Source organism: Numenius arquata, chromosome 20, assembly GCF_964106895.1.
Source record: "Numenius arquata chromosome 20, bNumArq3.hap1.1, whole genome shotgun sequence".
In the NCBI taxonomy this organism is placed as follows: Eukaryota; Metazoa; Chordata; class Aves; order Charadriiformes; family Scolopacidae; genus Numenius; species Numenius arquata.
Genome location: NC_133595.1, coordinates 3,356,716 through 3,374,311, shown reverse-complemented (window position 1 = coordinate 3,374,311; position 17,596 = coordinate 3,356,716). Strand labels below are relative to the sequence as shown.

The window sequence follows — 17,596 nt, the reverse complement described above, 5'->3', positions numbered from 1 at the left end:
GTCTTTTGTGATACTGAATGGTAGGCCAACTTATGTATAATTGTGTGAAAATAATTTTCAAAACGATTTCAGAGAACTTAGTTCTAACTAACTTCGCTATGAAGCTGTAATTGCCTTCTAGTGCTTTCCTCACAAGTAAGGTACTTCTGCAAGACCCTACGTACAGTGTACACTGGTTCAATGGAGGAGCTGGAGCAACTTAGAATTAGCTGGTAAATTAAATGTGTAGGCTTATGAGTTCATCTTGAACACAGATTGAAAGTAAAGGATCTCCTTATTAAAGTTGCATTATTAAATACTTAGGTATGTAAACGGCATTCCAATGTGGCCTTCAAATGTGTGATACATGTGACGTTTTCTGTTTGTTCTCAGGCTGGGAGCCATTTATTGAGCCTTGGCCTTGCTCAGTTTCTTGGCAACGACAAGCTTCGAGCCGCCTCCACCCTTCCCGACTGAAGCTGGAAGTAAAGGCTGAAGACCGTTTGGATATAAACATTACCTCTGTCTTCATAGGTATGTAGGAATATTCCCGGAGAGCATCACTAGACAGGCTAATTCTCACTGTACTACAAGTGACAGACGTTGCTAATTGAGTCCTGCTGGTGTCCCAGAGAGGGAGGGAGGGAGATTTGGCACCGGTCCCTCCTTCACATGATATTGTACACAGGTGTGTGTTTAGGCAGCCTGTATTTTATCTGATATTGTGAAAGTGTAAAGATATGAGCTACATATTTTAGAGGTTAGTAGGAATTCTTTCTTTGGTCATATGAATTCTATCAAATTCATATGTTATTTGAAATTTATTTTTAATCAGAAACAGGCTTTCATCTGAAGCTTTCCATACTTAAAGTACTTAAAATATTTTGGTAAGTTCATCATTTTTCGATACATTGACAGGTGTAGTGGGGAGATACTCATTTCAGTTCTGCAGTCTCTGAAAACCTGAGCTGTCAGTTCCCTCCTCAGGAAATAAAAATATTTTGTCCATCATTAACTCAAACTTCATGTAAGCTTCTGTGTTGTGAGACTGTGATTGTGTGAGTTTCCCAGAAATGTTGTTCCTTATTCTGTATGCAAATCTGAATAATCTGGTAGTCATAATAAAACATGTAAATGGCTGAGCTTGCAGATATAACAGAAGAGCCTTCCTTGGTCCTCGAATGTTCCTTCCTTTCTCCCGCAAGGCCTGTGGGGTTGGCAGAAAGAGGAAGGCAAGCTGGGTGGAAAAGACGCAAATCAGTGATTCCTAAGAGTTCCCATTATGCTTTTTCATACTAGTGATAACAAGTAGTAAGGGTAGTTTATGGTTAATACTGTGCCAGAGAACTCCGTTGCTGTCTTGACATTTACGCAGCAGTGAGCATGTACCTCTTAAAAAAAAAACAAAAACAATATTAGAAACTCCTAACACGAAACTATTTGAGGTTGATTGCCTCATCAGAGAGAGCTCTTGCATTGCCACAGGAGTATCTTAAGAACGTGGAATTCACTGAAAGTTTTAAAAAAAATAATTTTAAAAATATAAAAACCTTTGGTTTTGAACTGCTGTGATTTCATGAGCTGTTGTCTGTCTTAACTTACATAAGCGGCGCAGAGAAACAGCAGTGAAGTAAAACTTTGGCCATTAGAGTAACTCTAGTGTTATAAATTTAACATACTTTTCGATTACTTTGTTTACTGCCAGCTTGCAGACATTTACTATCTATGCTTCTATTCCCCCAGAACAATACACGTGCACCAAACAGGCCTGGATGGAAGATTACTGTAAACAGGACAGAGAAGTGAATGTGATCAGTTCAGAAGACTGGATGGGGTCTTCGGTGGATCCACCGTGTTTTGGGCAGAGTATGATACTCATTAATAACACTTTATTTGAAACAGTCCTGACATACACAGTCATCTGTCCAATGTATTGCAAACATATTTGGTCTTCACAGCGTACAATGAATTGTTAGAGATATTTGGCAAACAACAAAAATGCTTTCTTCCATTCAATTGTATTCAACTCTTTAAAAACAAAAACCTTTCTGGCTACTTAGCTTCGAGTGAGAACTTTGCACTGCTAGTCCCGCTTCCCTTTTTTGTCACACTTTCTCAGTTAATGAGTGACTGTCCTGCCTAAGATAAGAGTGTTGAGTTCAGAGTTTGTGCGGTTCAGAGGTGACCTTTGGGAAGACCTAAATGACTGAGTTTCTGGAAAAAACTCAGTCCATGTTATATTATCAGTATAATAAGTATAATAATATAAAAAATTATGTTACATTATTAGTTTCATGTTATTTTCATGAAATAATTCGCTAAGTAATAGCTCTTGATATGTGGCAGGTCTTTTCAGCTTCTTTTCTCCCAGTTATTTCTGGCCGAAATTTTAGCAATTCCAATGCCAATTTAGAGTAAGCAAATGGGAAGATTGCATGATGCACCGATTGCATGATGCCAACTGTTCGTATCGTTCCCGGTGCATGATGGGGAAGAGTCTACCTGTGTTTGTGTGGCTTTTCTTACCTGCTAACTTTGTCTTTCCTGTCCGCCAGGCCTTCCTCTTGTCTACCTTAGAACTAGGAGCACAGCCAGTTTGACTAACCTAGAGCATCAGATCTATGCTAGAGGTACTGTATAGCACAGAGAGACAACGAGGGGTTTTGCTTCTTTGGAAGGCTTTTGTATATGAAATACTGTGTTGTATGTGTGACTTACTGGTAGATTGGCATCTATATTTAAAAAAACAAACAAAAAACCCCAAGCCAAACAACATAACAGTTACTTTGCTTTTAAGCTGCTTAACTAAATATTTCATCCTATCTTTCTCTCCTGTTCCTCTCTGGGCCCTTCAGGAAAGAAGGGCTAAGTAGAACTGATGCTGTGCAGGAAGACTGTCTTTTTGAGGGAGGTTATATGAATTGTTGACTGGTCAGTGTTCCTTTTCTAGAGACAGTAGGGTGTGATTAAAAATAGCATAATAAAATCACAAGACTTTATTTTGTATTCTGAAAATATCCACCGGTACGTTCAATGCACATACTTATGCCTCATTTGGCACGTATTTAGCTACTTGAAACTAAGATGCCTTCAGAGGAACAATCTCTTTTTAATAAGCCTTAGGAAGTAAGGCATTCCTAATAAATATCTTGTAAATTTGTTTGTTTAATATTTGACGGTACAGTCTTTGGGCAAAACCATGCAGTTTAAAGTAAGATATTTTAATTAGTGACTTTATGGAAGACAGAACAGCACACTTGATAAATATGTTGCCCCTGTAGAGAAGTTGCTGAATGGGAGGACAGAAAGCTTCTGTGAAACTGCGTCTGTGGCCCCTTCGGACTGTCCCTTAGAAACGTTTTCACTGAGTGGTTGCAGACAGGTCATAGATGTTTAAAAAAAAAAAACCCAGAAATGGAAAATGATGAAAGGATTTATTTTATTCAGGTATTGTTATGGAAGGTGGGGGTTTTGGTGAAAAAATATTGAATAAAACAATAAAAGCTCTCAGTATTTATTGCTTGGCTGTTCGTGGGTGTTGCAACTAAATTATTAAATGAATTGTGAAAAAAACCTCCTCGTAATGGTAGTCTGTATTTTCAGGCAGTAGTCTCAAAATGCAACTTTTACATGTTTTCTTTTGAAAAGCTGGCCATAGTCCCAAAAATTCTTCTTTAAAAGTCTCAAAAAATAAATTGGCAATAGATTAAGTGCCAGACTAAACCTTCATTTGGCTTCTGGTCTGTTATTTTGCAGAACCTGGACTAGCCAAAAAGTTGTATAAAGCCAAGTTCAACAGTAAAAAATTATTTTATTTGCGGCTGGCAAAAATCAGAGTTTTTAATTTTCAGGAATTTTATCTTCTTGCCATTTAATTGGAAAGAGCTTTCTGTGTAAGCTTTAGAGAGACCAGATTTAAGTCTCTACTGACAATGTAAGGTACGTGGGAATTAGTTGTCATTGATTAGAAGAAAACTGCATGTGATCATTAACTCCCTCAGAAACTTCCCTGCCCACCCCGCGTTGCCCCTTCCTGCCTCTGTCAGCCTGTGCTTAAGTTACTCTTAGGTAGAGACTCGTTGGGGTGGGATGAATGGGACTCGGAACATGAACTACTTGAACGTGGTATCGGTCCGCCTTGGAGTGACTGCAGAGAAATGCTATGGAATAGATTTAATTTCTGTGTTACCTTTTCTTTAAGCAGCTGGTTTATTGTGTGCACCTTCTTTCTCCTTCTCTCGTGCAAAAAGATGTATGTATTTAGGGAGCAGCCATTTATCTTCCTTGTTAAGTAAGTTACTGGAATTTGACAGGGTTCTTTTCCTGTCCAAACACAGTAAGTATTTTCACAGATACAATGTCCTGCAGTATGGAAAATGAGAGTAACACTTGTGTGCTTGGTCGTACTGCAGGCTTGAGAAAAGTCAAACGTGGGAGATGAAGTTTCTTCTTCTGGGGTTTTGCTGTCCCAGTATTTTCACAAAACCAGATTACCTTTGGTTACATTCAAATTCTTTTTCATACTTTGTTTCAGTAGGCTTTAGCCCGTATAGGAAAATATTTCCGCTTGTTCAGTCTTTGAGGAAAAAAGTCCCCTTTAAAGGGGTTACTGGATAATCCTGTATTCGTCACATTAAATAGAGCATAAATCTTAGTTATAAGTGAATATATGTTTAATACTTCATGAGCATTTGGATATACGTGAAAAGTTACAGATTATGATTGGCTTTTTAGTTGGGTTTTCTACATGTTAGTTAAAACTGGAGGCCTAGTATTTTATAAGACTTGATATGAAGAAACAAAAGAACATGTAGATTAAGCTCAGTTCCTGGAGAGGATGATGTAGATGAAGACTTTGTATCATTTCTGTAATAGTTACTAATTTTTTAAATGTTTTAGTAATCTGTTTTTCTTTGGTCTGATTTTCTTTAGTTACTGGAGGTTGTGGTTCTCCAGCTGTTGTGTCTGATCCTATGTTAGCATCTGATGAGTGAGTGCTTTTCTCACAAGCATTTAGACAAATCTTTATTCTTTTTTTATAGTTGAAATGAAGACCCCAAAACGTAGGCAGCCGTTTGTCCCCTTTGCTCTAAGAAACCATACTGGATGCACTCTGTGGTTTGCTACCCTCACTACAACACCCACCCGGTAAGAACCTGTTGTGGGATCCCTTTGACAATATTTCTCTGGCTTCTCTAACATTCAGCCAAACCCAGTTGTTTTCAGGGCTTTTGTTTTCTTGCAGAGAAATGTAGGCAACTCCCAGCCTTTCTTAGTCAAGAGCTTTTTATTTGACAGTGAGATAGTTATTACTAAAAGATAGAGGCCCAAGAGAATTTGAAAGCTGGTCAGACTCATTCATGATGTATATTTGTTTACTGCAGGACTTCTATGGACTGAGGCAAACTAAAGAGCGCTCGTTACTTGAATTAGTCGCTTTGTCAGTTTGTAAAAGGATGTGATTCTCCTCACAGGGCTGCGCTGTCTCACAGTGGGAGTCCAGGTGTGGTTCCTGAGGAAAACGGGACGTTGCTGGATGATGCCCATAATGTCAGTGAATGGCAAGAAGTGATCACTGGGGAAGAGATTCCATTTGAATTTGAAGCCAGAGGGAAACTCAGACACAGGTGAAGGGATCAGGCTGTGAGACGGGTTTTGACACACTCGTATCTAACACACAGGGTCATAGTTGTGAGGGCACTAGCAGATGTTAAATAAAAAGTGGAGATTTTTTTAAGTCTCCTATCTTAATGCTTTGGTTTTAAACATTTTCAACTCAGGTATAGAGTGAAATTATCAGAAATTATTTAGTAAGCAGTATATGTTGCTATTAGTGATAGCTGTTCCTAGATGTGAGTTGGATCCTTGTAAGCTTTGGAAAGACTTAGGGGCCTCAATTACAAATCACTTCTTCTAGTTCTTTATTCTAAAGGACTTTGGGGTGGGCATTGGTTGTTCAGCATAAGTATTATCAGTGTTAAGAACTAGAAGACTTTATTAACAAATATGTAGCATGTTTTTCTTTTTACTTAGATGACATATTTGTACTTCTGTATGTTCATTAGGGAAGGTGGAACAATCAAACAGATAAAAAACCAGGTCTATCTTTATCCATGAAATGGAAAAACTCTTGAGACCTGACTTTTTTTAAACACTTCAGTGAGATTCTTTATCCAGAATGCAGAGGATGTTCTTGGTTTGAAGTGTTTTGGTGGTTGCACTGTATAATAATGCTTAATAGTAATTTTACTTGACCTAACCTGGTAGGAACACGCACGATCTAAGGATTCATCAGTTGCAAGTGAGGGTGAATGGCTGGGAAGAAGTCAGTCCAGTGTCTGTAGACAAAGTTGGAACATTTTTCCGTTATGCTGCGCCGGATAAGAACTCGTCCTCTTCTACTGTAAGTTCTGATTTTGAGGGTTAGTTTTAATAGAATACATAATTTGAGAGTAATGATGTCTCCACGTTTTTGATCTTAAAGCAGCTGCTGCATGAGGTTGTCCTCTTTCCAGTTAGCTTGGATTGGGAGACTTGGGAGATGCTGGGTTCTGAACTGGCAGTTTTGTGCATAACAAAACCACAAACCTGGTAATGAGCAGTTCGTCTCTGCTTAGGAGCCAGAGCTTCCAGCGACAGAACTGATACATTAGTGACAGTGTCATGGACTCGTGGAGATCGAGCTTTAAATCAGCACAGCATTTCAGCAGCTATTTTTATTTCTTCTATTACAGAAATGCTTTTCATGTGTTTAATTTACTTAAAGTAAACAACACTGGCAATTTCCTGTAAGCCTAGAGATTGTTGAAATATGTGGCTGCTCAGACAAAATATACTTGTCATGAAGGAAAAATGCAATTGTAGTAATCAGCAGGCCTGGCACTTGGGGGTTGGGGCTCAATGGTAAAAAGGATCTTGTGCGTTTCAAAACTAGTTAATTTTTGAGGCTGGCTACTGAAAATTATCAAGCACTGGAGACGGTGGAAGTTGAGATCTTTTTGATCTTCTTCCTTCAGCTTCATTTCTTTTTAAAGCAGTATTAAAAACAGGTTTTGTTAATACAGTTCTCATGTGTTTTCCAAGCTCTGTTGAAGATCAGAAACACAAAGGGATGAAAGTATTTAGTTTATTCTTCCATAGTAATGTTCTGTATTGCAACTCAGAGTAATATCTTGAAAGTTGAACAACTTTAACTTTCTTGTTTACTTTTCTCCCAGCTTGGAAGCCCAATAAGTAGAACAAATATAATACATCCACAAGTCTATGTGAGTATATATTTTCATTTTTTGAGAGCTGCTTAAATAGGACTAGCATAATTTTACAAGAGAACAGGCTTTTCCATCCTTCTAGAACCTTTTCAATAGAAAGGACACAAAAGTCAAGAAAACAAAACAAACTTTCAAATCAGAGCAAATGCTTAACATGACTTTCCGTTCCTCACCAGTGTAAATGGTTGGTTGAAGAATGGGTCTTAAATTCCAGCATGTGAGCCCATATAGAATGTGGTTTTCAGGATCGAAGTGGCAATGATTTTGTGTAATGTAGGAGATAAAACACCACTGTAGAAGGGCAGCTAAGAGTGAAGAAAATATGAATATTTTAAGGAAGCTCCACCTTATTTTTTTTTTTTTTTTTAGTTTTGACAGCTAGAAGTAGTGAGTGACTAATGATATGAGACTTGTAATTCAAACTCCGTGAATGTTACAGTAATGTGATAGTGAGACAGCGTGTAAGTGTTCTTTTAGGATTTGTATTGCTCTTATTTGAACTTGTGTCATTTTGAGAAAGATAATGGAGTTAGTAATATTTAGAATTGCTTTTTTATAGTTAATTTTATTGTGTTTTGAGGAGAAGGTATAGAATTATAAATCATTATTATGAAACTCTCTATACCTTAGGTGTTGCATGTGGTTGGACTCAGTTGGCAAGTTTTTACTGCAGTGGTTACTGCTTCAAAATTGAGGTGTCCCTCTTCTAGAGGTAATCATTACCTGAGCTTTTTAATGCTTTTAAATATCTTCCAGTTTTCTTCATTGCCTCCAGTTCGTGTGGTATTTGAAGTTACCATGGAAGGCAGCGCTCGGAAGGTGATAACGGTGCGCTCAGCCTTGATTGTGAAGAACAGGCTGGAGACACCGATGGAACTGAGACTGGATAGTCCTTCTGCTCCTGACAGTAAGTGCTGTGTGTTCCTTCCGTGCTGCGGGGAATCGTTAGCTTCCTCCCCAAGGAGATTCACCACGGACTGTGACAGTTGACAGTCAAGGAGACCTCCCTGGAGGGAAATGGGTGATGTGGGGAAGAAAATGATCAGCAAGGGAAGCTGGAGAACCCAGCAGAGTTTGTGCTTATTGTTCAGGTCAATGGGGAAAGCTGAAGCTCTGTAAAGCATTTTTTTCCTGTTTGTAGCATGTTGTATCTTTTAGCAGCAGTCTAGAATCGTGTGCAAAGGTACAGTCTAGAAATGTAGTGATACACTGATAATGTACCCAAAATCATAGAATCATAGAGGTTTTGTTGAAATAAGCATTTTCACTAAAGTGTCAAAAGAAAAAGAATTTGAATTCCAGGAAGTTTTTAGTCTGTTTCCAGTTTCAGATTTACACAGCTACATTTGTCTGCTGCCGGATGGTTAATAGGGCTTAAAACAACGGGTTGGTGTTTGAAACATAGATAAAATAGCTTGTGTTTTATGTTGCATTGCAACAAAACATGTTGCTTTAAAAATTTGAGACTTTCTATTTGAAAATTGTATGCGTTTCAGTCAAGAGGCCTGTTTTGATAGGTGTATTTTCTTCTCTGGTTGCAGAACCTGTAGTTCTTCCAGCAGTTATGCCAGGGGATTCCTTTGCTATTCCATTACACCTGACATCTTGGCGTTTGCAAGCCAGGCCAAAAGGAATGGGGGTCTTTTTCTGTAAAGCTCCAATTCATTGGACGAGTGTTCAGAAGACAGCAGAAGTCTGCAGTAGCAAGCGAGAGTGTCATTCGATGGAGTCTGAAAATAGCCGATTTTTCAGGTAATTAAGACCTAATTATTTTTCTGTAAGCTGTGTTATCTTCTTCTGATAAATGAAATACTGTGAAAGCAAGTAACAGGAAAGAAAATACTTAGAAATAAAAGCTTCTGCAGTTCAATGGGATGTTTTGTTTGGTCTCTTGGATAATGAGAAAGTGTTGAAGTGTAACTGCTGTGTTTCTGCAGGGCTCCTTGAAGCCCCTTTGGCAGTACCTATTAGCAAATGTCTGAGAATAAGCACACTGTTAATAGAGAGTAAGCAACTGAGACTAAGCACACTATTAATATTTATTGTAAAAAAGAAAAGGTTAGAAAATAGAACGTGGACTTAAATTATCTAGTCTGTATCACTGAGAATAATGAGCGGTTTGCTGTAGTGTGTTTGCAAATAGTCATTCTTTGTCCTGGTTGTCCTGTTCTCTGTTCTAAGCCCCAAAATGTTGCTGTTTAGTGAGGACTTAATGGAATTTTGTAGTTAACTGATACGGTGGATTTAGGGATGCTCGCAATTTAGGAAATGCTAGAATAGAGATTATGGAAGTTCTTTCAGGAAATGACCTTTTCATACTATATATTTCCAGCTGTGTGTCAGTTCCATAGTTCATTTCTTAATATGCTGGTTTTGGACGTATCACAGGGAGGAAAATAAACAAATTATTAAAAATGAAGTTTTACTTACTCAATTTTTTGCCTTAACTAATGAAAAACTGAAGTGTCAGGTGGCCAAAGGAAGGATATATCTACTGGGAAGAAGGAAGCATTCAGCATTTATGTTATAAAAACATAACTATAGTTTATTTTAATAGTTAAAATCTCTTTTTAGTAATAGTCGATAACATGTTTCTGCAAGTTTATGGAAGTTGGTTTTAAAGTTGCTAATCTGTAAAAGCAATTTTCTGTTAGTTCTCTGAACAGACGGGTTTTTTTGAGTGACTAAATTAATTCTTTGATTAAAGTCAGGAAACTCCTGTTGTCTTAATGTTAGTCATACCTACAAAATACTGTAAAATCAAACTCTGAAGTGATTATTTGGAGAACAATTCCAAATGCTGTTTATCAGTCCTGAAGTTACAGCAAGTTGCGGGATTTAGTGCGATAAAGACAGGGTTGAATTATTCCATCAAGTTCATTGACTTCTTCTCATATACATCTGCCTTCACAGGTTTTGTGTGGCTATAAAGAAAGAAAATTACCCGGATTACATGCCTTCCAGCATATTCTCTGACAGTGCTAAACAGATTTTCAGGCAGCCTGGGCATACGATTTATCTCTTGCCAACGGTGGTAATCTGTAACTTGCTGCCTTGTGAACTCGAGTTCTATGTTAAAGGTATGCCAATTAGCGGGACATTAAAACCTGGCAAAGAGGCAGCGTTGCACACAGCTGATACGTCTCAGAACATTGAGCTGGGTAAGGCTCTTTCTCAAATACCACTTTCTGAAACTGCTAGAGAAGTACCTCAATAGAACTGTTTCTTGCGCAAGGAACTATGGCTCATGAATGGAAAAATTAATAACATTTATATGGTTATTTCATTGGGTCACGGGGCTTCTTGTAGTTATTAACCAAGTGCACACATCTAAATAAACACTAATATTGCCATCACTCCCCCAAATCTGTCAGCTCTCTTGGGCTGTTCCTTATTTGGCTCTTTTCTCATTTTCCTGAGAGCGGAAACAGTAGAAACTGGAGAGAAGAGTGATAAAGGGAATAAATCATATAAGTTCCCACTGTTTTGGGTGGTTTTGCTGTTTTCTTTCTGACAGACTAAGTTGATGTCGAAAGTATGTATGGAATTATTCAACCCTGGCTGGACTTTGGATGCCTAAAGCAGTAATAGCCCTAAGCAGGGTTTTTTACAGAACATTTTTTGCTGCGTGTGACTTAAACTGAGGCATTTCTTTATGAGGTCACAGGTTACTGCACTGGACAGATTAAAAAATTTATGTGGGTAAGCTATATGAAATGTTCAGCAAAATCAAGCCACATGAAAGCCCAACCTGTGTGCTTATCAGAAACCAGTGTTTTTGTGTGGGTGACATTTGGGTTTATTTCATTTTCTTTTGTTTTCTTAGGGATAGTGCTAGAAAACTTCCCGATCTGCAAAGAGCTGTTGATTCCTCCTGGGACACAAAACTATATGGTGCGGATGCGGTTGTATGATGTCAACAAACGACTGCTAAATCTGACCATAAGGATTATATGTCGTGCTGAAGGTTCTCTAAAAATACTAATTTTAGCACCATATTGGTTAATCAACAAAACAGGTAAGTTTACAGTATTTTCCTTCATAGCCGTAATCGTGAACTGGGAAATAAAGATTTCATGCAGTGTTTTGATTCACTGTCTGGCCAAATAGAGCTTTTAAACACTACTTAAGAGGAATTAAAGTTGCAGGATTTTTTTTAAATATTTTTTTACAGTGCCAGCAGGTATCGCGTGATGAACGTTACAGCAGATAACGTAGACATTTTAGTTGCTGCGTTTCAAACATGAGCTATTGTACCTCTAAATAAATCAACATAGATTAGATCACTGTTAAAATTGTGGTTTTTAAAAACTGAAATGCCTTGAGAAAGCAACAGGGCTAAATTGCAGATATTCTACATTAACATCCATGGGCACTTGCAGAGCTACAAGAACTTGTTTTCTACTTGAAGCAGACTAATGGCTAATATTACAACTGAAATATTTTAGGTTGTTCCTTAAATTGAATTAGTTTTTTACCGTTCTAATTTTAATTTGTGCAAAGGTGAAGTGCAGTTTGACACACCGTTTTTTGTGTTTAAAGGATTACCACTTATCTTCAGACAAGATAATGCAAAAACAGATGCTGCGGGTCAGTTTGAAGAGCACGAGCTTGCTAGAAGCCTCAGCCCACTTCTGTTCTGTTACGCTGATAAAGAACAGCCAAACCTGTAAGTAATACCACAGGAAGAGCAGCCAGGAAGAGACTTATAAAGTATGAAAGTAATTCACAGAGGATTGGTGGTGATATATTAGTATGAATATCATCTAGGAAAAGCCTTTCCCTATTAAGATGACCTGTTAAGTTATTAAGTTTCTAAATACTAAAATAAGCATATTGGATCTTTAGACATTTCCTTCTGAAGACTCCTTGGTTGGCTAATCCTTTGTGTCTACAGGCTGCTTTGGTTTGACTTTGCATGTTTTGAACTCGTGCATCTTTGGTAAGAATGTCAAAAACCTTTTTGAAGAGACTTGCCCAGTTATATAAATGACTTTGTTACCACTAAAAAAAACCCGCACTCCAAGCCTCTAATCCTAAATTCTGAATGTTAATAGAGAAGTAGCAGCAGTCACTGAGCAAGAAGTCCTCATGCGGCAGAGCTATTGTGATTCTGATGTAAAAGGAAATGCCAGGATTTTGGGAAAGAAATTTTTCAGCTACTTTAACTGGCATCAAGTAGAGAATGTGCTTTTTCCATGAAAATTAGAAATAAGAACATGATTTAAAATAATTTATCTGAAACATTCTGGGCTTTTTGCTCAAATGAACAACAGTTACATTTATCGCAAAAATATATTCCAAGTTTTTTTAAAACTTTTCTTTCAAAGAAAAAAGACACACAAATGTTCTTGTGGTTAATCAGTCTGAAACTTACCAAGCCCTTTACAAGAACTGGTCACTGAATCTTGACCATTATGCTAACGGTGAATGAATCTTGACCAATATGTTAAAAGCCCTTACGGCCTAAATGCAGAAGGAATGACTCAAGAAGAGATTTATCGTGGCTTCTAATGCTTTTATATTGAAACGCAGGTGTTTGGTTTTTTGTATCCGGGTATGTGTTTGGCCATCAGCACCGTATTGATATCTGAGCCTTCACTTAAATGAGTAAATCTTTGTGTTTTCTTTATACCTGTAGATGTACGATGCGGGTTGGAAAAGGAATCCATCCTGAAGGAATGCCGGGCTGGTGCCAGGGTTTCTCCCTGGATGGTGGAAGTGGTGTCAGAGCCCTTAAAGTGATCCAGCACGGAAACCGGCCAGGCCTCATTTATAACATTGGTATGTGTCGATAGGAACATTTGAGAAATACTGTAGAATGGTCTGTAAACTGTGCTTGAGAAACAGAGGGTGACAGATGGCATAAAATTGTATTTACTGTTTAAAATAACGTTTCAAATATTATGCAGTGCTATGGCAGAAACTGCACGTCTCAGGAACCCAAGAAAAAGAACTTTTGTTATGTGAAATATGTTGTGGCAGATATCTTTTGTTTTCTTTTGTAAATAATAGCTTTGTTTTTAACTTGTTTTTATTGCTAGGTATTGATGTTAAGAAAGGCAGAGGCCGTTACATTGATACGTGCATGGTAACGTTTGCGCCCCGGTACCTGTTAGATAATAAATCAACCTACAAGCTTGCCTTTGTTCAGCGGGAATTTGCCAGAGGCCGGGTAAGATGATTCCTTTTTGTTACTTGTTACTACAATACCTGTAGTTGGTTACAGCATCTTCTAACCAAAAAGAATATAAAAATTATACTTGAAAGTATTGTTGACTGGTTATGAGATCTTTCTGATTAATCTAATACCAGCATCCACCTAACAGAATAATTGCAGTGTTTGTATTTGAGCGGTATATAGATAAATACTGTATTTCCTAATACCTATAGGATATGTATTTACCATTTTCTATTCCTAGGGAACGTCCAACCCCGATGGCTACATCTCCACACTTCCTGGTTCCAGCGTCGTGTTCCACTGGCCACGGAATGATTATGATCAACTGTTATGTGTGAGACTCATGGATGTCCCGAACTGCATTTGGTCTGGGGGCTTTGAGGTCAACAAAAATAACTCGTTCCATATTAATATGAGGTAGTTATTATATATAATCTTCTGTAACAACTGTTTAACGTTGTGGGTAATGCAGATGAGAAACCTCTCTTGCACTCACTTGTTCTTATTCAGGGATACCCTGGGAAGATGTTACTTCTTAAGAGTAGAAATTACTCTTCAGGGAGCCACATACCGCATTGCCTTCAGTGACACAGACCAGTTACCGCCACCTTTCCGCATAGACAACTTTTCCAAGGTAAAAGAGCAAAACATCACTTTTTATTTTTTAGTGAAAAAAAGAAAAGTAGGATTTCTTTTATATTTGTTAGAAGAGGGAGCTGATTCTCTTGTGTAATGAAATAAAATGGAAGTATGTGTAGCAGGACATGTTTGTATATAATAATTGTAATTTTGTGAAGTTCTAGTAGAAATTGGCAGTACTGAACTACTTCATCTTGTTCAAATAATAACACTAACATTGTGGCATCTTAGCTGAGTCTGGAATGGAAGAAAATGCATATGAAGCCACTGTGGGGGACGAGAAGTGAGCTGAACGTGTTTCAGTGATCAAGTCCTGAAAAATGAACAACTGATGGGAAAAAATCTGTCTGATTAACAACTTCTGTGTGAAACTAAATCCTCTCTCATGACTGTTACAGGTCCCAGTGGTTTTTAATCAGCATGGCGTTGTCGAGCCAAGACTGTACACCGAAGTGAAGCCCATGACCTCTCTGGATTATGCGTGGGATGAACCTGTTCTGCCGCCTTTTATAATGCTGACAGTCAAAGGGGCAGGCTCCTCCGAAATCGTCTGTAGCATGAACGACTTCCAAGACAGCAAGCAGCTTTACTATGAAAACTTTATTTATATTGCCGCTACATACACTTTCTCAGGGTAACTCTTTTTATATTAGATGAAAATATTTTGAATGTTCATGCTGTCCTTTAGGCTTTATGTTAATATTCTTTTAATGGCTAAAGCTTTTTCAAATGCAGCTAAGCTTCTGTCACCATTGTACTAGCAGAGGAAACGCCAGAATTCAGAAGCTGAGTCTGACAGTCAGTAAAAGCTGTGTGTCTTACCGTGTTTGGTCATGGTCACTTAGCTGTATACGTGCAGTGTGCCGTTGTTTATTTTGTCACGTAGTGAGAAAGATATAGCATATAACATCTGCTGTGACCCCACTGCCTGATCTTAGAAGATCTGGGATGTTTAAGAACTCGGGGCTTAATTTCATTTGGTGGATTAAGAAAACTTGATGACAGGACACACCTATTTAGGACATGCCTGTGAATTTTAGACTTGCACTGGTTTATATGCTATTGAAATCAGCTCTGGGAGATTGGTACATGCTTTGTTACTTTCCTCAATATAAGATGGAAAATTTTCTTTGGAATTGATCTGCTTTGCCTGTGAGGTTCCTAGTCCCAGTGAGAAGTCAAAGCCCCTTTTAAGAATGCACTCAAATTGCCACCTTAACCTGGTAATTCCAAAACTAACAATAGGGGAATAAATCCAACGTGTATTTTTGTCTGGTTGGAAATATTGGAAGCATAAGTTTCCTCGACTGGATTTTGGTACAGATCTAATTTGGCTTACAGAAAAAGCAGCTACTCTGAATAAACATGATGATGTTTCCTCGGTGTTGCAGTTTACAGGAGCCAAGTGCAAGACCAGTTGCTTCAAATAAGGATGCAGCATATGCAGAGCTTGTCCTTGATGTTTCTCCAAAGACTCAGCGAGTTATACTTAAAAAGAAGGTACCAAGACACATTTGGTTTTATTAAAATGCTGTTGCTTTGTGCTGAAGTAAAATCTCATGCTGGGAGAAGGAAAAAATAAAACCAGTTTCATGGTAACTTTAAAAGGGTGGAGACAGACTCCGTTGAAAGCGACAGGTTGTTGCAATTCAGGTTGCTTGAATTCTGGTGCTGCTTCCATGTAAGACTTCTATGGGAGTGACAGGAAAGGGAATTGGGATAAAAGTAGTACAAAAGCTTGTAAACGCTTCTAAGACAACCAAGTGCTGCATTTGTACGTTGGGTGTTCTCATGAAGTTACAAGGCAGGGCATACAAACTGGTTTCCAGTTCTAATTCACGGGGCTCTAAAGTTAAATATATACAAGTCATTCCAAGGATTATAATTCAAAGCATCTGATAGCAAACCAGAACAGAAATATTTGCTCTGTACTGCCATGTTCAATTAAATGTTGAATTTTTGTGCAACAGGAGCCAGGAAAGCGATCCCAGCTTTGGAGGATGACAGACACAGGAATGCTTTGCCATGAAGGTTCTTCAGTTCCTCACAACCCCCATAAACCTTCTCCTCGCTCTGCGGACTCATGTATGATTTTGGATATCGCAGGCCTGGCAGCTGTCACTGATAACAGGTATTGACATACAGTTTCTCGGGAAACTGATGTAGATTCTAACCATGACTTTGAAATCATGCTGAACATGATGTTCCCTGAATAAGGAAAGAAATTATTCTGAAGGCATGTGGAAGAGCTAGATTTTAGCTGTCTCCGTGAACAGACCTCACGATCACTTTTATAACTTAGGAATATTTTTAAAAGCATGGCTGATGTATTCTCAGCAGCAGGTTGTCAAAAGAGCACTTCAGAAGTGAGATTAGGAAAGTGGACTAGAACAAAATTAGAGTAAATGTTCGCCATTAACACTTCTCAAGAGCAAAGCTGAGAAGTTGCAATCCTCTAAGCATTGGGTACGTGCCAATTCTCTTGCAGATACGAGCCCCTGATGCTGAGAAAGCCCGACCGACGGCGCAGCACCACCCAGACGTGGAATTTCCGTGATGGCAAGTTGACCTGTGGCATCCATGGACTGGTTGTCCAGGTCAGAACTGGTTGTGTGTTGAACTTGTTTTGCCTGTTGCTGACATAGATGACAGAGTCATTTGGGCTTAGTGTTGAAGTGAACGAAAAGCTTTGAGGCCAAAGTTCAGAAAACAGAGAAAACCAGACTCGTGCAAACAGTGTGTGTGGTTTAAATTAGTGTTTGAATGTTCTTCTCAACTTCAAATAATTAAACCACTAATTCAAAACTAAATAATTAGAAAATAAGTAGTACATCATTGTTAAAATGCACACTATAGTGATAAGCAGGGCCTTGATATTCTCACACACACCAAATGTGACAATGCTGGAGATTGTGTCAATTAGTATCACTGATGAAAGTCAAGATTTGTGTATAACCAGCCCTTCCCACAGTCATGGTTCTAACATTTTAGTAATAAGAATTTTAAAAACAGTTTGAAGTGTTTGCTTTCTTTGTGTTCCAGGAAATCTGACCTGCAGACAGCTCACACTTGCAAACTATTTGATAATTCTGCCTGCTGATGTTAGAATTTGCAGACACAGAAACCTGGATTGCTTTCACAAATTCTAGAACTAAATGTCAAAAGAATTTTGATGCTCTCTTTTGGGTTTTTTTTTAATGTGTTTCAACCATATTTATCCATTGCTTATAGACAAGTTTGAGTAAGTTATCCTGCATGTTGTTGAAATAACAAAGTATGTTTGTAACAAACAACGATATTCCTAATGTTTTATTACTTAGTCCAATGATGTCGTATTGATCGTTACATGATCCAATTACAGTAGCTTTGTAAGTTACTACTTGTCGGTTTGAAGCCACCAGAAAGCCCTGCATTGCTGTGTTGATTCAGAAAGGATTTATATTCTCACCTGCAGAGGCAGAATGCGTCTTTTAAAAAGCTTTCCATCATTTTGAAAATATTTTCAGGACGGACTTCCCGTGTTCAATCC

At 38.2% G+C, this 17,596-nt stretch overlaps 1 protein-coding gene across 3 annotated transcripts in view; it reads left to right on the top strand.

Moving 5' to 3' along the window:
- The window catches only part of VPS13D (vacuolar protein sorting 13 homolog D), a 99,508-nt gene that overhangs the window by 35,855 nt on the left and 46,057 nt on the right, over window positions 1-17,596 (top strand). For 2 of the 3 annotated variants that reach the window (XM_074161606.1, XM_074161605.1), the window contains exons 37-56: window positions 373-513; window positions 1,723-1,845; window positions 2,535-2,609; window positions 5,022-5,127; window positions 5,454-5,606; window positions 6,247-6,382; window positions 7,197-7,244; window positions 8,004-8,154; window positions 8,789-8,999; window positions 10,161-10,408; window positions 11,074-11,265; window positions 11,790-11,916; window positions 12,889-13,031; window positions 13,292-13,422; window positions 13,670-13,845; window positions 13,939-14,062; window positions 14,466-14,701; window positions 15,459-15,567; window positions 16,038-16,198; window positions 16,556-16,664. In XM_074161606.1, the coding sequence (XP_074017707.1) occupies window positions 373-513; window positions 1,723-1,845; window positions 2,535-2,609; window positions 5,022-5,127; window positions 5,454-5,606; window positions 6,247-6,382; window positions 7,197-7,244; window positions 8,004-8,154; window positions 8,789-8,999; window positions 10,161-10,408; window positions 11,074-11,265; window positions 11,790-11,916; window positions 12,889-13,031; window positions 13,292-13,422; window positions 13,670-13,845; window positions 13,939-14,062; window positions 14,466-14,701; window positions 15,459-15,567; window positions 16,038-16,198; window positions 16,556-16,664 (2,900 nt within the window). The remainder of the gene's footprint in view (window positions 1-372; window positions 514-1,722; window positions 1,846-2,534; window positions 2,610-5,021; window positions 5,128-5,453; window positions 5,607-6,246; window positions 6,383-7,196; window positions 7,245-8,003; window positions 8,155-8,788; window positions 9,000-10,160; window positions 10,409-11,073; window positions 11,266-11,789; window positions 11,917-12,888; window positions 13,032-13,291; window positions 13,423-13,669; window positions 13,846-13,938; window positions 14,063-14,465; window positions 14,702-15,458; window positions 15,568-16,037; window positions 16,199-16,555; window positions 16,665-17,596) is intronic. The other variant, XM_074161607.1, reaches the window with a different exon arrangement.